This window comes from Engystomops pustulosus, chromosome 4, assembly GCF_040894005.1.
Source record: "Engystomops pustulosus chromosome 4, aEngPut4.maternal, whole genome shotgun sequence".
NCBI classification, from domain to species: Eukaryota; Metazoa; Chordata; class Amphibia; order Anura; family Leptodactylidae; genus Engystomops; species Engystomops pustulosus.
In genome coordinates, this window is record NC_092414.1 from 141,933,227 (window position 1) to 141,947,227 (window position 14,001).

The 14,001-nt window shown below is 42.2% G+C and overlaps 1 protein-coding gene across 3 annotated transcripts in view; it reads right to left on the reverse strand.

Moving 5' to 3' along the window:
* Positions 1-11,631: 11,631 nt before the first annotated feature.
* Positions 11,632-14,001, reverse strand: part of INSYN1 (inhibitory synaptic factor 1) — a 119,073-nt gene continuing 116,703 nt past the window's right edge. For all 3 annotated transcript variants that reach the window (XM_072147840.1, XM_072147839.1, XM_072147838.1), the window contains exon 4: positions 11,632-12,659. In XM_072147840.1, coding sequence (XP_072003941.1) covers positions 12,069-12,659 — 591 coding nt within the window. In that variant the 3' untranslated portion in view covers positions 11,632-12,068. The remainder of the gene's footprint in view (positions 12,660-14,001) is intronic.

The following is a 14,001-nucleotide window of genomic DNA, read 5'->3' on the forward strand; positions in this document are numbered from 1 at the left end:
GAGAAACCTCCCAAAGACCTTGAAGACCTTTTACCTCATTAAATAGTAGTAGACCATAGCTCATTTTCAAAATGTATATAATTAAGCATTTGAAAGCCTTACCTCTATTTTACAGAACCAGATGCTATGCCTGGAGCCAATACCTGACAGAGTGAGCGCAGCATGCATCAGTGCACAGTGAGGCTTCCATCCTCAGAGCTTGGGGCAGGTTCAGGGGGAGACTTTCTGTTCATTTGTGTTTTACTTGTGAGTTTCCAATTCATTTGTTGCTTAATTTGCAGTTAAAACTGTTCTCCAGAATTTGAAAAGCACAGTTTTTGTCCACAGGTTGTGTTTGGCATTTCACCTACCCACTCACTTCAATACAATAATATTAACATAGTCTGTGGAGAAAATCGTGCAGATCTGCAGACTTTCTGCACTTCAAATTCATGCTTAGAACTTATAACACTTCCCTCCGGCTCGCCAAACAGGTCTATTTCACTGATCTAGTATCCTCTCTCTCTAACAATCCAAAAAGGCTCGTCGATACTCTTCGTTCCTTATTAACACCAAAAGGTTAGGCCACCTGTTACAAACCTTGGGGCTGAAGATCTGGCTACCTACTTAATAGATAAAATTGACTGCATTCGCCAGTAAATAATATCCCAATCCACTAACTCCATGAGTCTCCTTCCCTCTGATACTTCCCCCTGTTCGCTCTCTTGCTTTGAGTAAGTCAGAGAGGATGAAGTGTCCAGACTCCTCTCCTCTGCTCGCCCCACTACCTGCGCTAATGACCCATCCCCTCACATCTTGTACAGTCTCTCTCCCCAGGGGTCAGTTCTCACCTCACTAAAATTTTCAACCTCTCTCCTCTGGTGTTTATCCCTCTTCCTTCAAGCTTAGTTCTGTGGTCATCCCATTACTAAAGAAAGCTATCCTGGACCCATCCAGTACTGCTAACTACCAACCAGTCTCAAATCTCCCTTTCATCTCCAAACTCCTAGAACGACTGGTCTATTGTCAAATAACCCGTTATGTCTGAGCTAACTCCCTTCTTGTTTCCCTACAATCTGGTTTCCCCTCTATGTATTCCACTGAAACTGCTATTTCTAAAGTCTCCAATGATCTCCTCACTGGTAAATCCAAAGGGCACAATTCTCTGCTCGTTCTTATGGATCTCTCTGCAGTGTTTGATACTGTGGACCACCAGCTCCTCCTAAGGAGGCTTCACTCCATTGAAATGAAGGACAATGCACTCTTCTGGTTTTCTTCCTATCTCTCTAATAGCAACTTTAGTGTCTCCTTCTCTGGATCTGTCTCTTCTCCTCTTCCTCTCACTGCTGGGGTTCCTCAGGGCTCAGTCCTAGGTCCTCTTCTCTTTTCCCTGCCCCCATTGAACAAACCATCATCATATTTGGTTTCTAGTATCATCTTTATGCTGATGATACCGAGCTATATAAATCTGCACGTAATAACACCCCTGCCTTACTGCAGATCACCACCAGTAACTGTCACTCTACTGTCTCTAAAATCATATCCTCTCTCTTCTTGAAACTTAATGCTGCCAAAATGGAACTTCTTGTCATTCCACCATCTACTAACCGACCTAAACCTGATCTCTCCATTTCTGTCTGAGATATCATCTTAACCCTGAGGGAGCTGGCCTGCTGTCATAGGGTTGTGTTAGAACGCACTTTAGTTGGATTTTGGAAATTTTGGGGATTTGCGCAGCTGTGACAGCTATTTAGAAGGGGATTGTGTTGCACGCGATCGGATTTTTGCACAATCGGCTTTCATGCGACAGAAATTGGAGGGTGGGCCGTCGGACGATCCGACTGATTGAATGGCAGCTGTGTATTTGGGTTTAGGTAGCTGAACCAAACTTCGGTTGACATGTTTGGCTAAACCCATCTGGGTCCATTCATCTTTCCTTTTATGTTCATAAAATTAAAATATTCCAAATGCAACCTCCATTTTGTTTTCAGTTCTGTGAAAGAGGACCTTTCATCATCTCCTATAATTGCTGAGATATTATTCCCGGTATATGACCATTTTAATCCTCTTCAATTTCAGAGAGGAGGTGCTGGAGTGGAATAGTGGACATGTGTTTTTCTAATCTGACACTGAAAGTCCATGCCTGAACGTCGCTCTATCCGCAGTTGGCAGAATACATGGCGTTTATTTGTGTGTGAACTGTGGCTTAATTCTTATGTTTGGATCAACTGAGCCACACCCTGATCCTTGCATTTCTGTCCTTCCCAGCAAGGGTTACTGTCTGATGAACAGTTCCCCAGTGTATTGGAGGCATGTCCGGGATCGGCCTTATATACCTGCCTACTCCCATCAGACCTTGCTGGTTAGTTTGAGTCTTGTCTTCCCTGTGTTTCTAGTTCAGTTTTACCTGTCTCCGTTTGTCTGCCTGTATCTGTACCTGACCTGTGTATAATCTGCCTGATCTTGATTTTGACCTGACCTGTGTAAATCCCGCCTGTACCTGTATCTTGACCTGACCTGTGTATATCTGCCTGAAGACCTGTCTATATCTGTTGTTTTTTTTTTTCCTGTCTCAGTCCTGTGTTTGTATTCTGTGCACCAGTGTGAACACTGGTCTATTCCTGTATTCCAGTTACCTGTTCAGTCTTGTCACAGGGTGAGTTCGTCAACCACTTACCTAGTCTGACAGCTAGCACCAAGCCTGGTTGTGGTTGTGCATTTGCTGGACAGGTGCTGACAGACACTGCCTGTCATCTCTGAATGGACAGTGTCAGAGAAGCTGCTGTGCACTTGCACAGTATGATCTCTTTATGCATATCCAGAGATCACACAGTCTGCTGCTACCTGGAAAGCATGCTGAAGAAGAGCAAGAGATAGATGCAGATGATGAGGTAATAAAGGAGCCATGTATAGGCAAGGAAATCTCTCTACTATATAACATGGTAGTTGCCAAGGTGGCTACCACTATACAGGGTTAGGAAAAAGGTTGTCACTGTGAAAAATCCCACAAAATACACATTTGAGTGAATAAAAAATAAAAATGTGTGTCAAATATTTTTCAAAAATCTATCCGAAGTTACCAAACCTGGCCAGATTTGGATTCCCTAGGAAAAATTTAATTGATTTGACCTATTGTATATATACAATCGAGTATAAGCCGACCCAAATACAAGCCAAAGCCCTTAATTTTACCACAAAATAATTGGGAAAATGTACTGACTTGAGTGTAAGCCGAGGGTGGGAAATGCAGCTGTTATTCAATAATAAAATAGAAACCAAATAACAAAAGGCAGGGGAATGCCAACACTTGTAAAGATAAAAATGTACACTTTTTTAGTAAATATACAGAAGACATAAAATACATCTATCCAATAAAATCAGAAAGTGGAAAAATGACTACTGCATGTGATTTCATGTGATTACTGATCACATGCAGTAGTCATTTTTCCATTTTCTGATTTTATTGGATAGATGTATATATATATCTTCCGTATATTTACTAATAACTTTTACATTTTTATCTTTACAAGTGTTGGCATTCCCCTGCCTTTTGTTATTTGGTTAATAGTCTCATTAGGGATATCAGCACAATTAGTGCATTAGACTAGTGCATTGGTTATATGTTGTTGTAATTCTTTCTTTTTACTCTCTAATACAATGTCCAGTAGTCTCCCCTCATGAATGAAATGTCCACAGCAGCCTCTACAATTAATAAAATGTCCAGCAGAGTGCCCCATTAACCGGTTGAGGACCGGGCCCTTTCCTGTTTTTTCATGTCCATTTTTCACTCCCCATCTTCAAAAATCTATAACTTTTTTATTTTTACATGTACAGAGCTGTGTGACATCTTGTTTTCTGCGTAACAAATTGCACTTCATAGTGATGGTATTAAATATTCCATGCCATGTACTCGGAAGCAGGAAAAAAATTCCAAATGCAGTGAAAATGGTGAAAAAACGCATTTGCACGATTTTCTTCTGGGCTTGGTTGGATATTACGGCTTTCAATGAGCGCCCCAAATGACATGTCTACTTTATTCTTTGGGTTGGTACGATTACGGGGATACCAAATTTGTATAGGTTTTATAATGTTTTCATACATTTACAAAAATGAAAACCTCCTGTACAAATTTTTTTAATTTTGCCATCTTCTGGCGCTAATAACTTTTTTATACTTTGGTGTAAGGAGCTGTGGGTGGTGTCATTTTTTGCGACATTTGATAATATTTTCAACTATATCATTTTTAGGACTGTATGATCACTTTTTATAGATTTTTTAAAATATTTTTCAAAATGGCAAAAAAGTGCCATTTTCGACTTTGGTCGCTATTTTCCGTTACGGGGTTAAACGCATTGAAAAACCGTTAATATATTTTGATAGATCGGGGGTTTTCGGACGCGTCGACACCTAATGTGTTTATGATTTTTACTGTTTATTTACACTCACCGGCCACTTTATTAGGTACACCTGTCCAACTGCTCGTTTACACTTAATTTCTAATCAGCCAATCACATGGCGGCAACTCAGTGCATTTAGGCATGTAGACATGGTCAAGACAATCTCCTGCAGTTCAAACCGAGCATCAGTATGGGGAAGAAAGGTGATTTGAGTGCCTTTGAACGTGGCATGGTTGTTGGTGCCAGAAGGGCTGGTCTGAGTATTTCAGAAACTGCTGAATCTACTGGGATTTTCACGCACAACCATCTCTAGGGTTTACAGAGAATGGTCCGAAAAAGAAAAACATCCAGTGAGCGGCAGTTCTGTGGGCGGAAATGCTTTGTTGATGCCAGAGGTCAGAGGAGAATGGGCAGACTGGTTCGAGCTGATAGAAAGGCAACAGTGACTCAAATCACCACCCGCTACAACCAAGGTAGGCAGAAGAGCATCTCTGAACGCACAGTGCGTCGAACTTTGAGGCAGATGGGCTACAGCAGCAGAAGACCACACCGGGTGCCACTCCTTTCAGCTAAGAACAGGAAACTGAGGCTACAATTTGCACAAGCTCATCGAAATTGGACAGTAGAAGATTGGAAAAACGTTGCCTGGTCTGATGAGTCTCGATTTCTGCTGCGACATTCGGATGGTAGGATCAGAATTTGGCGTCAACAACATGAAAGCATGGATCCATCCTGCCTTGTATCAACGGTTCAGGCTGGTGGTGGTGGTGTCATGGTGTGGGGAATATTTTCTTGGCACTCTTTGGGCCCCTTGGTACTAATTGAGCATCGTTGCAATGCCACAGCCTACCTGAGTATTGTTGCTGACCATGTCCATCCCTTTATGACCACAATGTACCCAACATCTGATGGCTACTTTCAGCAGGATAATGCGCCATGTCATAAAGCTGGAATAATCTCAGACTGGTTTTTTGAACATAACAATGAGTTCACTGTACTCAAATGGCCTCCACAGTCACCAGATCTCAATCCAATAGAGCATCTTTGGGATGTGGTGGAACGGGAGATTCGCATCGTGGATGTGCAGCCGACAAATCTGCGGCAACTGTGTGATGCCATCATGTCAATATGGACCAAAATCTCTGAGGAATGCTTCCAGCATCTTGTTGAATCTATGCCACGAAGAATTGGGGCAGTTCTGAAGGCAAAAGGGGGCCCAACTAACATGGTGTAGCTAATAAAGTGGCCGGTGAGTGTATATTTATGTCAGTTCTAGGGAAAGGGGGGTGATTTGAATTTTTAGGTTCTTTTATTACAATTTTTTTTTTTTACTTTTTTTTATTTTTATTTTCACTATTTTTCAGACTCCCTCGGGTACTTTAACGCTAGGTTGTCTGATCGATCCTATCATATACTGCCATACTACAGTATGGCAGTATATGGGGATTTTCCTCCTGATTCATTACAATGTGCTATCAGCGCATTGTAATGAAGGGGTTAAAACGAAATAGCCTACCATGGAGATGGATCGACCCTCCCCGATGACCTCATGGGGAGCAACGATCCAAGGCAAGATGGCGGGGCCCATGCGTCGCCATCTTTTTGAGGCTGCCGGCAGCGTTCGCTGTGACAACAATATGCTGTGACAAAAATATGCAGCAAAGACTTACCGGCTATAGAGAGGGCTCAGCCCGTGAGCCCTCTCCATGCAGCGGGACACGACCACCTCCGTGAATACACGGCGGGCGGTCGTGAATCAGTTAATTAAATGTCCAGCAGAGAGCCCCCATTAATATAATGTCCCACAGAGCGCCCCCATTAATATGTCCCACAGAGCGCCCCCATTAATATAATGTCCCACAGAGCGCCCCCATTAATATAATATCCAGCAGAGTGCCCCAATTAATATAATGTGCAATCGGCCACCACGCAAACTATAATGTAAGCAGACGGCGACACTGCCGCGTCATGGTTTCTGTGCTGGCAGATCTCATAGATGCGCATCTAGAGAACACCGGGGGTCAGCACTGGCGTTGACCCTGAATGGCCATTCCTAGAGAACATGCTATAGAAATGCACGTTACTAGATGGCTACTGCTATAGAACATGCAGGTTGCCAAAGTGGATACTTCTATAGAACATGCTTGTTGCCTATGTGGCTACTTGTACATAACATGCTTATTATTGTTATATAACATGTTCATTACCTCAGTGGTTACCACTATAGAACATGCTCTTTGTCTAGGTGGCTCTTGCTATATATCATGCCTGTTGCAGTCAGTGAGTTTAACCCCTTAAGGACGCAGCCATTTTACAGCTTAAGGCTCAGTCCCATTTTTTGGATTCTGACATGCGTCTCTTTATATGGTTATAACTTTTGAACACTTTTACTTATCAAAGCGATTCTGAGACTGTTTTTTCCCCACATGTTGTACTTCATTTTAGTGGTAAATTTTGGCTGATAAGTTTTGCGTTTATTTACAAAAAAAGGGAAAAAATGATGAATTTTTAGAAAAATTTGCCATTTTCGAAATTCAAAATCACCGCGTTTTCAGGCAGATCGATTTACCACCTAAATAACTTTCCGAATAACATTTCCAATTTGTCTACTTTACATTTTCATAATTTTTGAAATGTTTGGATAATTTATTTTGACGTCACCCGGCCTACAAATCGAATAGCGATTTTCCGTATTTTCAGAATTGACTATTTTGGGGATAAATACTGTTTGAAATAAAATTTTACATATTTAGCATCAAAAACCCCCTATATAACCAACCCATTTTCAAATCTGCATCCCACAAACTATCAGAAACAGCATTTACAAAGATTGTTAACCCCTTGAAATCTTCATAGTAATTGAATCAAAATGGCGGTGAAATTTAGAATGGTCAAATTTTGTCGGTTATACGTTCATTTAGCCCTAAAATTTACACATTTCCAAAAGATAAAAGGAGAAAACCAACCATAAAATTTGTTCTACAATTTCTCCTGAGTGCAGCGACCCCCCCACATGTTGCCGTTACTTGTGTTATGGGGGCGCAGCGAGGCGCAGAAGGGAAGGAGCAACCTGCAGCTGCCAGGATTTTAGTTTTCTCATTGCCCCCTTTTGAAGGCTATAAAATTTTCGCTTTTCCGTTATTTGGGTCATGTGACAGCATTTTTTTGGCGCAATGAGATGCTTTTTCCAGTGTTACCATTTTGGGGTTGGTATCACCTATTGTTGAAAATTTAGGAACTTTTTTTGAGGTCATGAGTAGAAAAGCATCAATTCTGTACCGGATTTTTTACTTTCTTTTTTTTTCGTGTTCACCGTATATCCTAATAATCTTGTTATCTTTATTCTATGGGTCGATACGATTACGGGGATACCAGGCATGAATATTTTTTCTTATGTTTTACTAAATTTGCCAAATAAAACCCTAATGTGGGGAAAAATCTATCATTTTTGCATCGCCGTCTTCCAAGTGGCATAACATTGTTACGTTTTTGGCTACGGAGCTGGTTGATGGCTTGTTTTTTGCGGGACATGTTGTTCTTTGCAGCAGTATCATTCTGGAGTACATATGTTTTGTTGATCACTTTTTATAGCATTTTTAGTGGGATATAATAGGTAAAAATCATAATTTTTGGCGGGTTTTTAACGTTTTTTTTACGGCGTTCATCATATGGGTTCAATAGTTATTTAGTTTTATTCTATGGATTGTTACGGACGCGGTGATACTATATATGTGGGGTTTGTCTTATGATTTAGTCTTTTTTGAGCGTTATATGTCTCTTTATATGTTTTGGGGCTTATGGGCATTTTTTGTGATTTATAAAGTTATTTTTTATTGAAAAACATTTTTTTTTTTACATTTTTTACTTGATCCACCATGGGATATGAACAAGCAATCATCTGATTGCTTGTTCATCATAATACTCAGCAATACTGATGTATTGCAGGGTATTAGCAGTGGCAGCCTATGCAGATGCACAGGCTGACACTTTGCCTTTAAGATGACGTCACAGACGCCATCTTAAAGGCACTGCCTTCAGGCTTCTCTGGGGTCCCGATCGGACCCCAGAGGTGCCATAGCAGCGATCATCCCCCCCGAAAACGGCACGGGGGGGGGGGGGCGATCGTGGGGTAAAGACCCCCGGAAGGCATGTTAAATGCCGCGGTCGCGTTGACCGCGGCATTTGACCGGTTAAACGCCCGCGATCGGAGCCCACTCCGACCGCGGGTGTTAGCCGGGGATGTCAACGGTAGATTACCGTTGAAACCCCGCGGCTAACGATGCCGATTCGACTGCTATGCAGCGCTGAACCGGCATCGTCTCTGCGCAGTAGCTGTACTGCGCTGAGCGCTATTTGCGGGACTCAGCACAGTACAGCTACGGCGCAGAGCACTAAGGGGTTAAGAGACAAAAAGTGGGCACATAGGGCATAAGTTATGCCATCGAGTCTAAGTTATGCCATCGAGGGTAGAGAATAGAGGGAGGAGCAGGTATGAGGGTGATGGGCTTTTAGAATTTTTTTAACCTGAAATGCCACAAGGATGCGGGACACAGGACCAATGAGATATACTGAAACTTTAATATAAATTTTCTTTTTATCTTAAACCGTTTGGGAATGTGCTTAGCATTGGCTATGAGGGCATGAGGGAGACTAAAGCCAAACCCCTGGTAACAGGTTCCCTTTAAATCAGCACCTCGAAGAGAACAGAAAACTACTACAGTCCATGTGTTACACTGAAGTAGTTTTTACATTAAAAATGTGATCTCCCACCCCCTGGGGTGAGAAAAAATACAGGGTCAACTTTAGTATCATTGGATAGATTTTTAAGAAATATTTGTCACATTTATTGTGTTTTTCGATCTGATGTGTATTTCTCGAGATATCCTTATCTTGGAACAATTTTTTACTCATTTACATTTTAAGCGATTAGGGAGACCTCTATCAATGAAAATGACTTGAATCATAGATCAACAATAACATTTTTCTTTAGAAACTCAAATTTGCTATAAAAAATGGTGTTTCTCATTTAAGATTTTAAAGTTGACCCCTGCCCAACCTCCAGAGGGTTTCAAAAATATTTGACACGCATATTTTTAGTTTTTCGATCCAATGTATTTCATAAGATATTCCACTGTCTCAACCTTTTTGTTACAGCCCACAGCTGCTATATAACATGCTGTTTTCCTAGGTGGCTACATCTACTTAACATGCATGTTGCCTAGGTGGATACTGCTATAGGACATACAATTTGCCTAGATGGCTCCAGCTAGAGAACATGCTTAGTGGCTACTGCTATAGATCATGCAAGTTGCGAAGGTAGAGAACATGCTCATTGCCTAGGTGGCTATTGCTACAGAACATGCAGGTTGGCTAGGTGATTACAGCTATAGAACATGTTATTGGCTTAAATGGCTACTCCTAGAGAACATGCTTGATGCCTTGGTGGCTACTACTAAAGAACATGAAGGTTGCCTAAGGTTGCTATAGAAATGCAGGTTACTAGATGGCTACTTCTATAGATCATGCAGGTTGCCTAAGTGGCAACTGCTATATATAACATGCTTGATGACCAGGGGCTACTGATATAGAACATAATCATTGCCCGGGTTGCTACTGCTATAGAGCATGCAGGTTGCCTAGGTGACTATTGCTATATAACATGCTCATTGCCTCAGTGGCTGCCACTATAGAACACGCTATTGCCGAGGTAGCTGTTGCTACCTGTATATATCATGCTCCTTGTCTAAGTGGCTACTGCTTTAGAACATGCTCATTGCTTAAATGGCTACTGCTATATAACATGCTTGTTGCCTAGGAGGCTACTGCTACAGAACATTCTCATTGCCTAGGTGGCGCTTGCTATATATCATTCTTAGGCCCCTTCCACACTAGCGAGTGTGATGCGATGAACTCGCATCACACTCGCAACGCAAGCTGCCGGGAACGCACGGCCCGAACGCTGCACCGCGGGAGTGAACTCAGCATGTCAGTTCACTCCCGCGGTGCAGCGTTCGGGCCGTGCGTTCCCGGCAGCTTGCGTTGCGAGTGTGATGCGAGTTCATCGCATCACACTCGCTAGTGTGGAAGGGGCCTTATTGTCTATGGTTAATAAATATGTCCCCCAATGATTGCTGTGAATAATTTGCTTGTTACATAGGGAGTTCTATGTTTACCACTACTCCTTCTCTTCTCTTCGCGTGCGCTACTGCAAGATCTGTTCTGTATGCGGAGCGATGCTGACAGGAGCAGGGAATGCGCAGCAGCAGCAAACAGAGTGATAGATAAGAATTATATGGTGCACTTACACAGCAGCTTCTCTGCCACTGCTTGACAGTGTCAGAGAAGAATAGTATAACACACACCCTCCACTCCAGAACCTCCTCTCTAACAGTGTAGAGGATTACAGTCATCATATACTGGAACTGATATCTCAGCAACCGTAAGAGTTAAGGAACATTCACGCGGCCGTCTGGGGGAATGTTTATGTGTGCGCAAATTCACGGGCCAAATATACATCCCCACAGACGGCAATGGCGGCCTGGCGTCAGTACGCATGCTCTATCTTTCCCCGTATGTGCGGGCATGCGCCGCTGTTCTCTATGGGGGGGAGGAGTCACCTCCTCCTCTCCATCGCACAGCGGTATGCCCACCCGGCTGCGGCTGGGCGAGCATAGGGCTGTGTGAATGTACCCTTAGAGAGAAAATTCAAAGTGTTCTTGCAGAATGGTATTTCCAGCATGTGAGGTGGTAAACCTTTTGCCGAAACCACAATGTAATTGTAAAATGTGGTGTGATTAAGGCTATATAGAAAGGGCTCATAGGCTGTGCTCTCTACTTACAGGGCAGGTATCTGCTGTATAGAACAAATAACCACTATTATCTGCCATGATGCTGGTGTTTTTCATGTCAGTCAAGAGCTTCTCTGAGATTTCAAGACCTGTCATTTGGTGATATCTATTACAACCAGAGTAGAAGAAACATATATTACATGATTTTACTGCAATTCTCATTTTCTTGCATCTTCTCAGGAGAATAGAGCTGTATGGTAAATGAAGTGTTTGAAGGTTAATAGTCTGCTATGAAATTGGTAGGGTGCAGCAGAAAGTACAATAACCTTTGCAGAGCAATTGCCACAGATTTGGGATACTTGTGTTGATGGTTTGTGTTATTGCAGTAGCTTTTTCTATATTATAACAACATGAATAAGGCAAAGAATATCAACCCCGACAGAGACAAAGACACATTACACTTTAATCTTGCTATTTATCCTCTTTAATAGTATACATGTGAGGTGAAGGTTTTGCTGGCGCAGGAACAGAAAGACGTGAGGACACAGCAGAAGATGTGAGGTTACAAGGTGGGTTATGAAGGGCCCGGTTCTAGTGCCCCCTTCCCCCCGGTTCATAAGAAAGGTTAAAAAGTGCACCATATATTGCCCATATTATATAAGTGTGCAGAGATGTCAACATGACACCTGTTAACTCAGTTGTTCACATTACTTTCGCTCTTTATGCATAAAAACCCTTCTGTTCTGTTATTTCTTCCATTCAAACATCTCACTCATTCACCTATTCAAGAAATATGTATATATACGTATATATATTTAACATTTTCTGGTATTCAGTTAGTCTACGTTTACTAGCCAGAATGTCTCTATAACTACCTTTTACTATTCACTGTCCTTTTTCATCTTCAGATCGGCTCCTTCTTTCCTTTTTTTGGCACATATGGTAGCACAGTCTGGGTGCTCTTGTCACACACAGTCTGCGTGCTACAGCTCCTTGTTCCCCTCTTGACTCCAGCCATTCCTCCTTTACTGCTTCGTATAACATTACAAGGGACAGGAGGCCTAGGAGGTTCTCGAGGAGTGTCTTGGCCATAGGGGGGATCTTCACTGTCATCACAGCATAATGCATGGTATAGAACTTTATCACTAAATCTTACTCGGTCTCTGGAGCCAGGGGTCCTTGTTGGTAGGGGCTTCTGCGGTGGGACAGGAGCTTCTTCACTTGAGGAGTCTGGACCATTAGGGGTAGCCCCACCATTTAGTAACCTAAAGTCAGGAGGGCGGTCTGAGCCATCTCCAGAGTCAGAAGGGGTGGAGGCTTCTAGAAAAGAACAGAATTCCCAGCTGTCTGAACTCAGGAAATCTAGGGGTCCCAGATCACAGAGAGGACCCCCTTTTTCACTGCTTGATGTGCTACTAACAGTTCCTGGGGTCCAGTCATCAGCATCCAGCTCAAACTCAAAGTCTGAAGTAAGTCTGTCTATCTGCTCCACCACCTAAAACAGATAAGTATTATATTACATAGTTGTTTATAAAGTAATAGCGTTACAATAAAGCTTCCCACTCGACATCTTAGGAATGACATTTAGCATGGACTAAATTATTGCATAATAATTGGTCAACTATAGCTAACAGCTAATTTGTTAGGAGTTGAACAGTAGTAAGCTGGTATCTCTTTTGCTAAGTAACAGGAGTTTTGTATATTTTAGTTGTGTCCCTTTTATAACAAGGAGAAATATTAACATTCTTGCACACATTTCCTATCATTCAGGTTCCAGACTTATAGGTTCCTACAATGTGGAACTATGTGTAAAGTTTTATATTCTAAAATTGTTCAGCATGAATGAATGAATGTATTCTTTATAGCTCATCTGCGTGTGCATACTTAGCAGTCAAGCTCGTATCTTCTGCTGATCTTAAAATATAAGAAGTGTCATTTCCATGGAAACCATCCATATATATGGGCCAAGTCAAATGCTAGTCTTCCTGTCACTGAAAGTAAACAATTGCGTTTTCAAACCAATATGTTGCAGCAGAAGGAAGAGTGAGAATATGATGGCTATTATTAGTCCTGACATCATACTAGTTCATGCAATTCAGTAAAATGTCAGGTTTACAAGTACAATTATACACGTGTGCATGTTCTGTTTCATAAGTCATTTTGTGTCTGGAGAGCTGCTGTTAACTTGCACAATCAAAAAGGATATCCAATCCCCCTCTCTTTTAATCTTTACTGATGAGAAAGTTTCCTCCATGCTGTGAAGCTCACATCTCACCCAATTCAGTTATATCTTATCCCCAACCTCACCACTGTGCTCATCCCAGCTCTAACTCTAACAGATCTACTGGCAATGTTCCATCTTTCTTTAAACATGCAACTGACGCACCCATCCTAAACAAGCCATCTCTAGACCCAACTACTTTGCTGAATTATCTCCCTATTTCACTTCTCCCATTTGCTTCAAAACTCCTGGAGCAGCATGTCCACCTAGAACTATCTTCCTACCTTTCATACAACTTGCTCCATGACAAACTACAATTTGGTTTTTGACCCAATCACTCCACTAAGACTGCCCTCACAAAAGTCTCCAATGACCTACTGTCAGCCAAGGCAAAACATCACTTTTCTCTCCTCCTTCTTCACTTTGCTTTTGACACCGTTGACCATTCTCTCCTGCTACAGATGCTATGTTCTCTTGGCATCACCAACCTGGCCCTCTCCTGGATCTCCTCATACCTCTCCAACCAGACATCCAGTGTCTACCACTCTCACACCATCTCTTCACCTCGCCCCCCACTCTGTTCGCGTCCCTTAAGGTTCTGTCCTGACACCCCTAC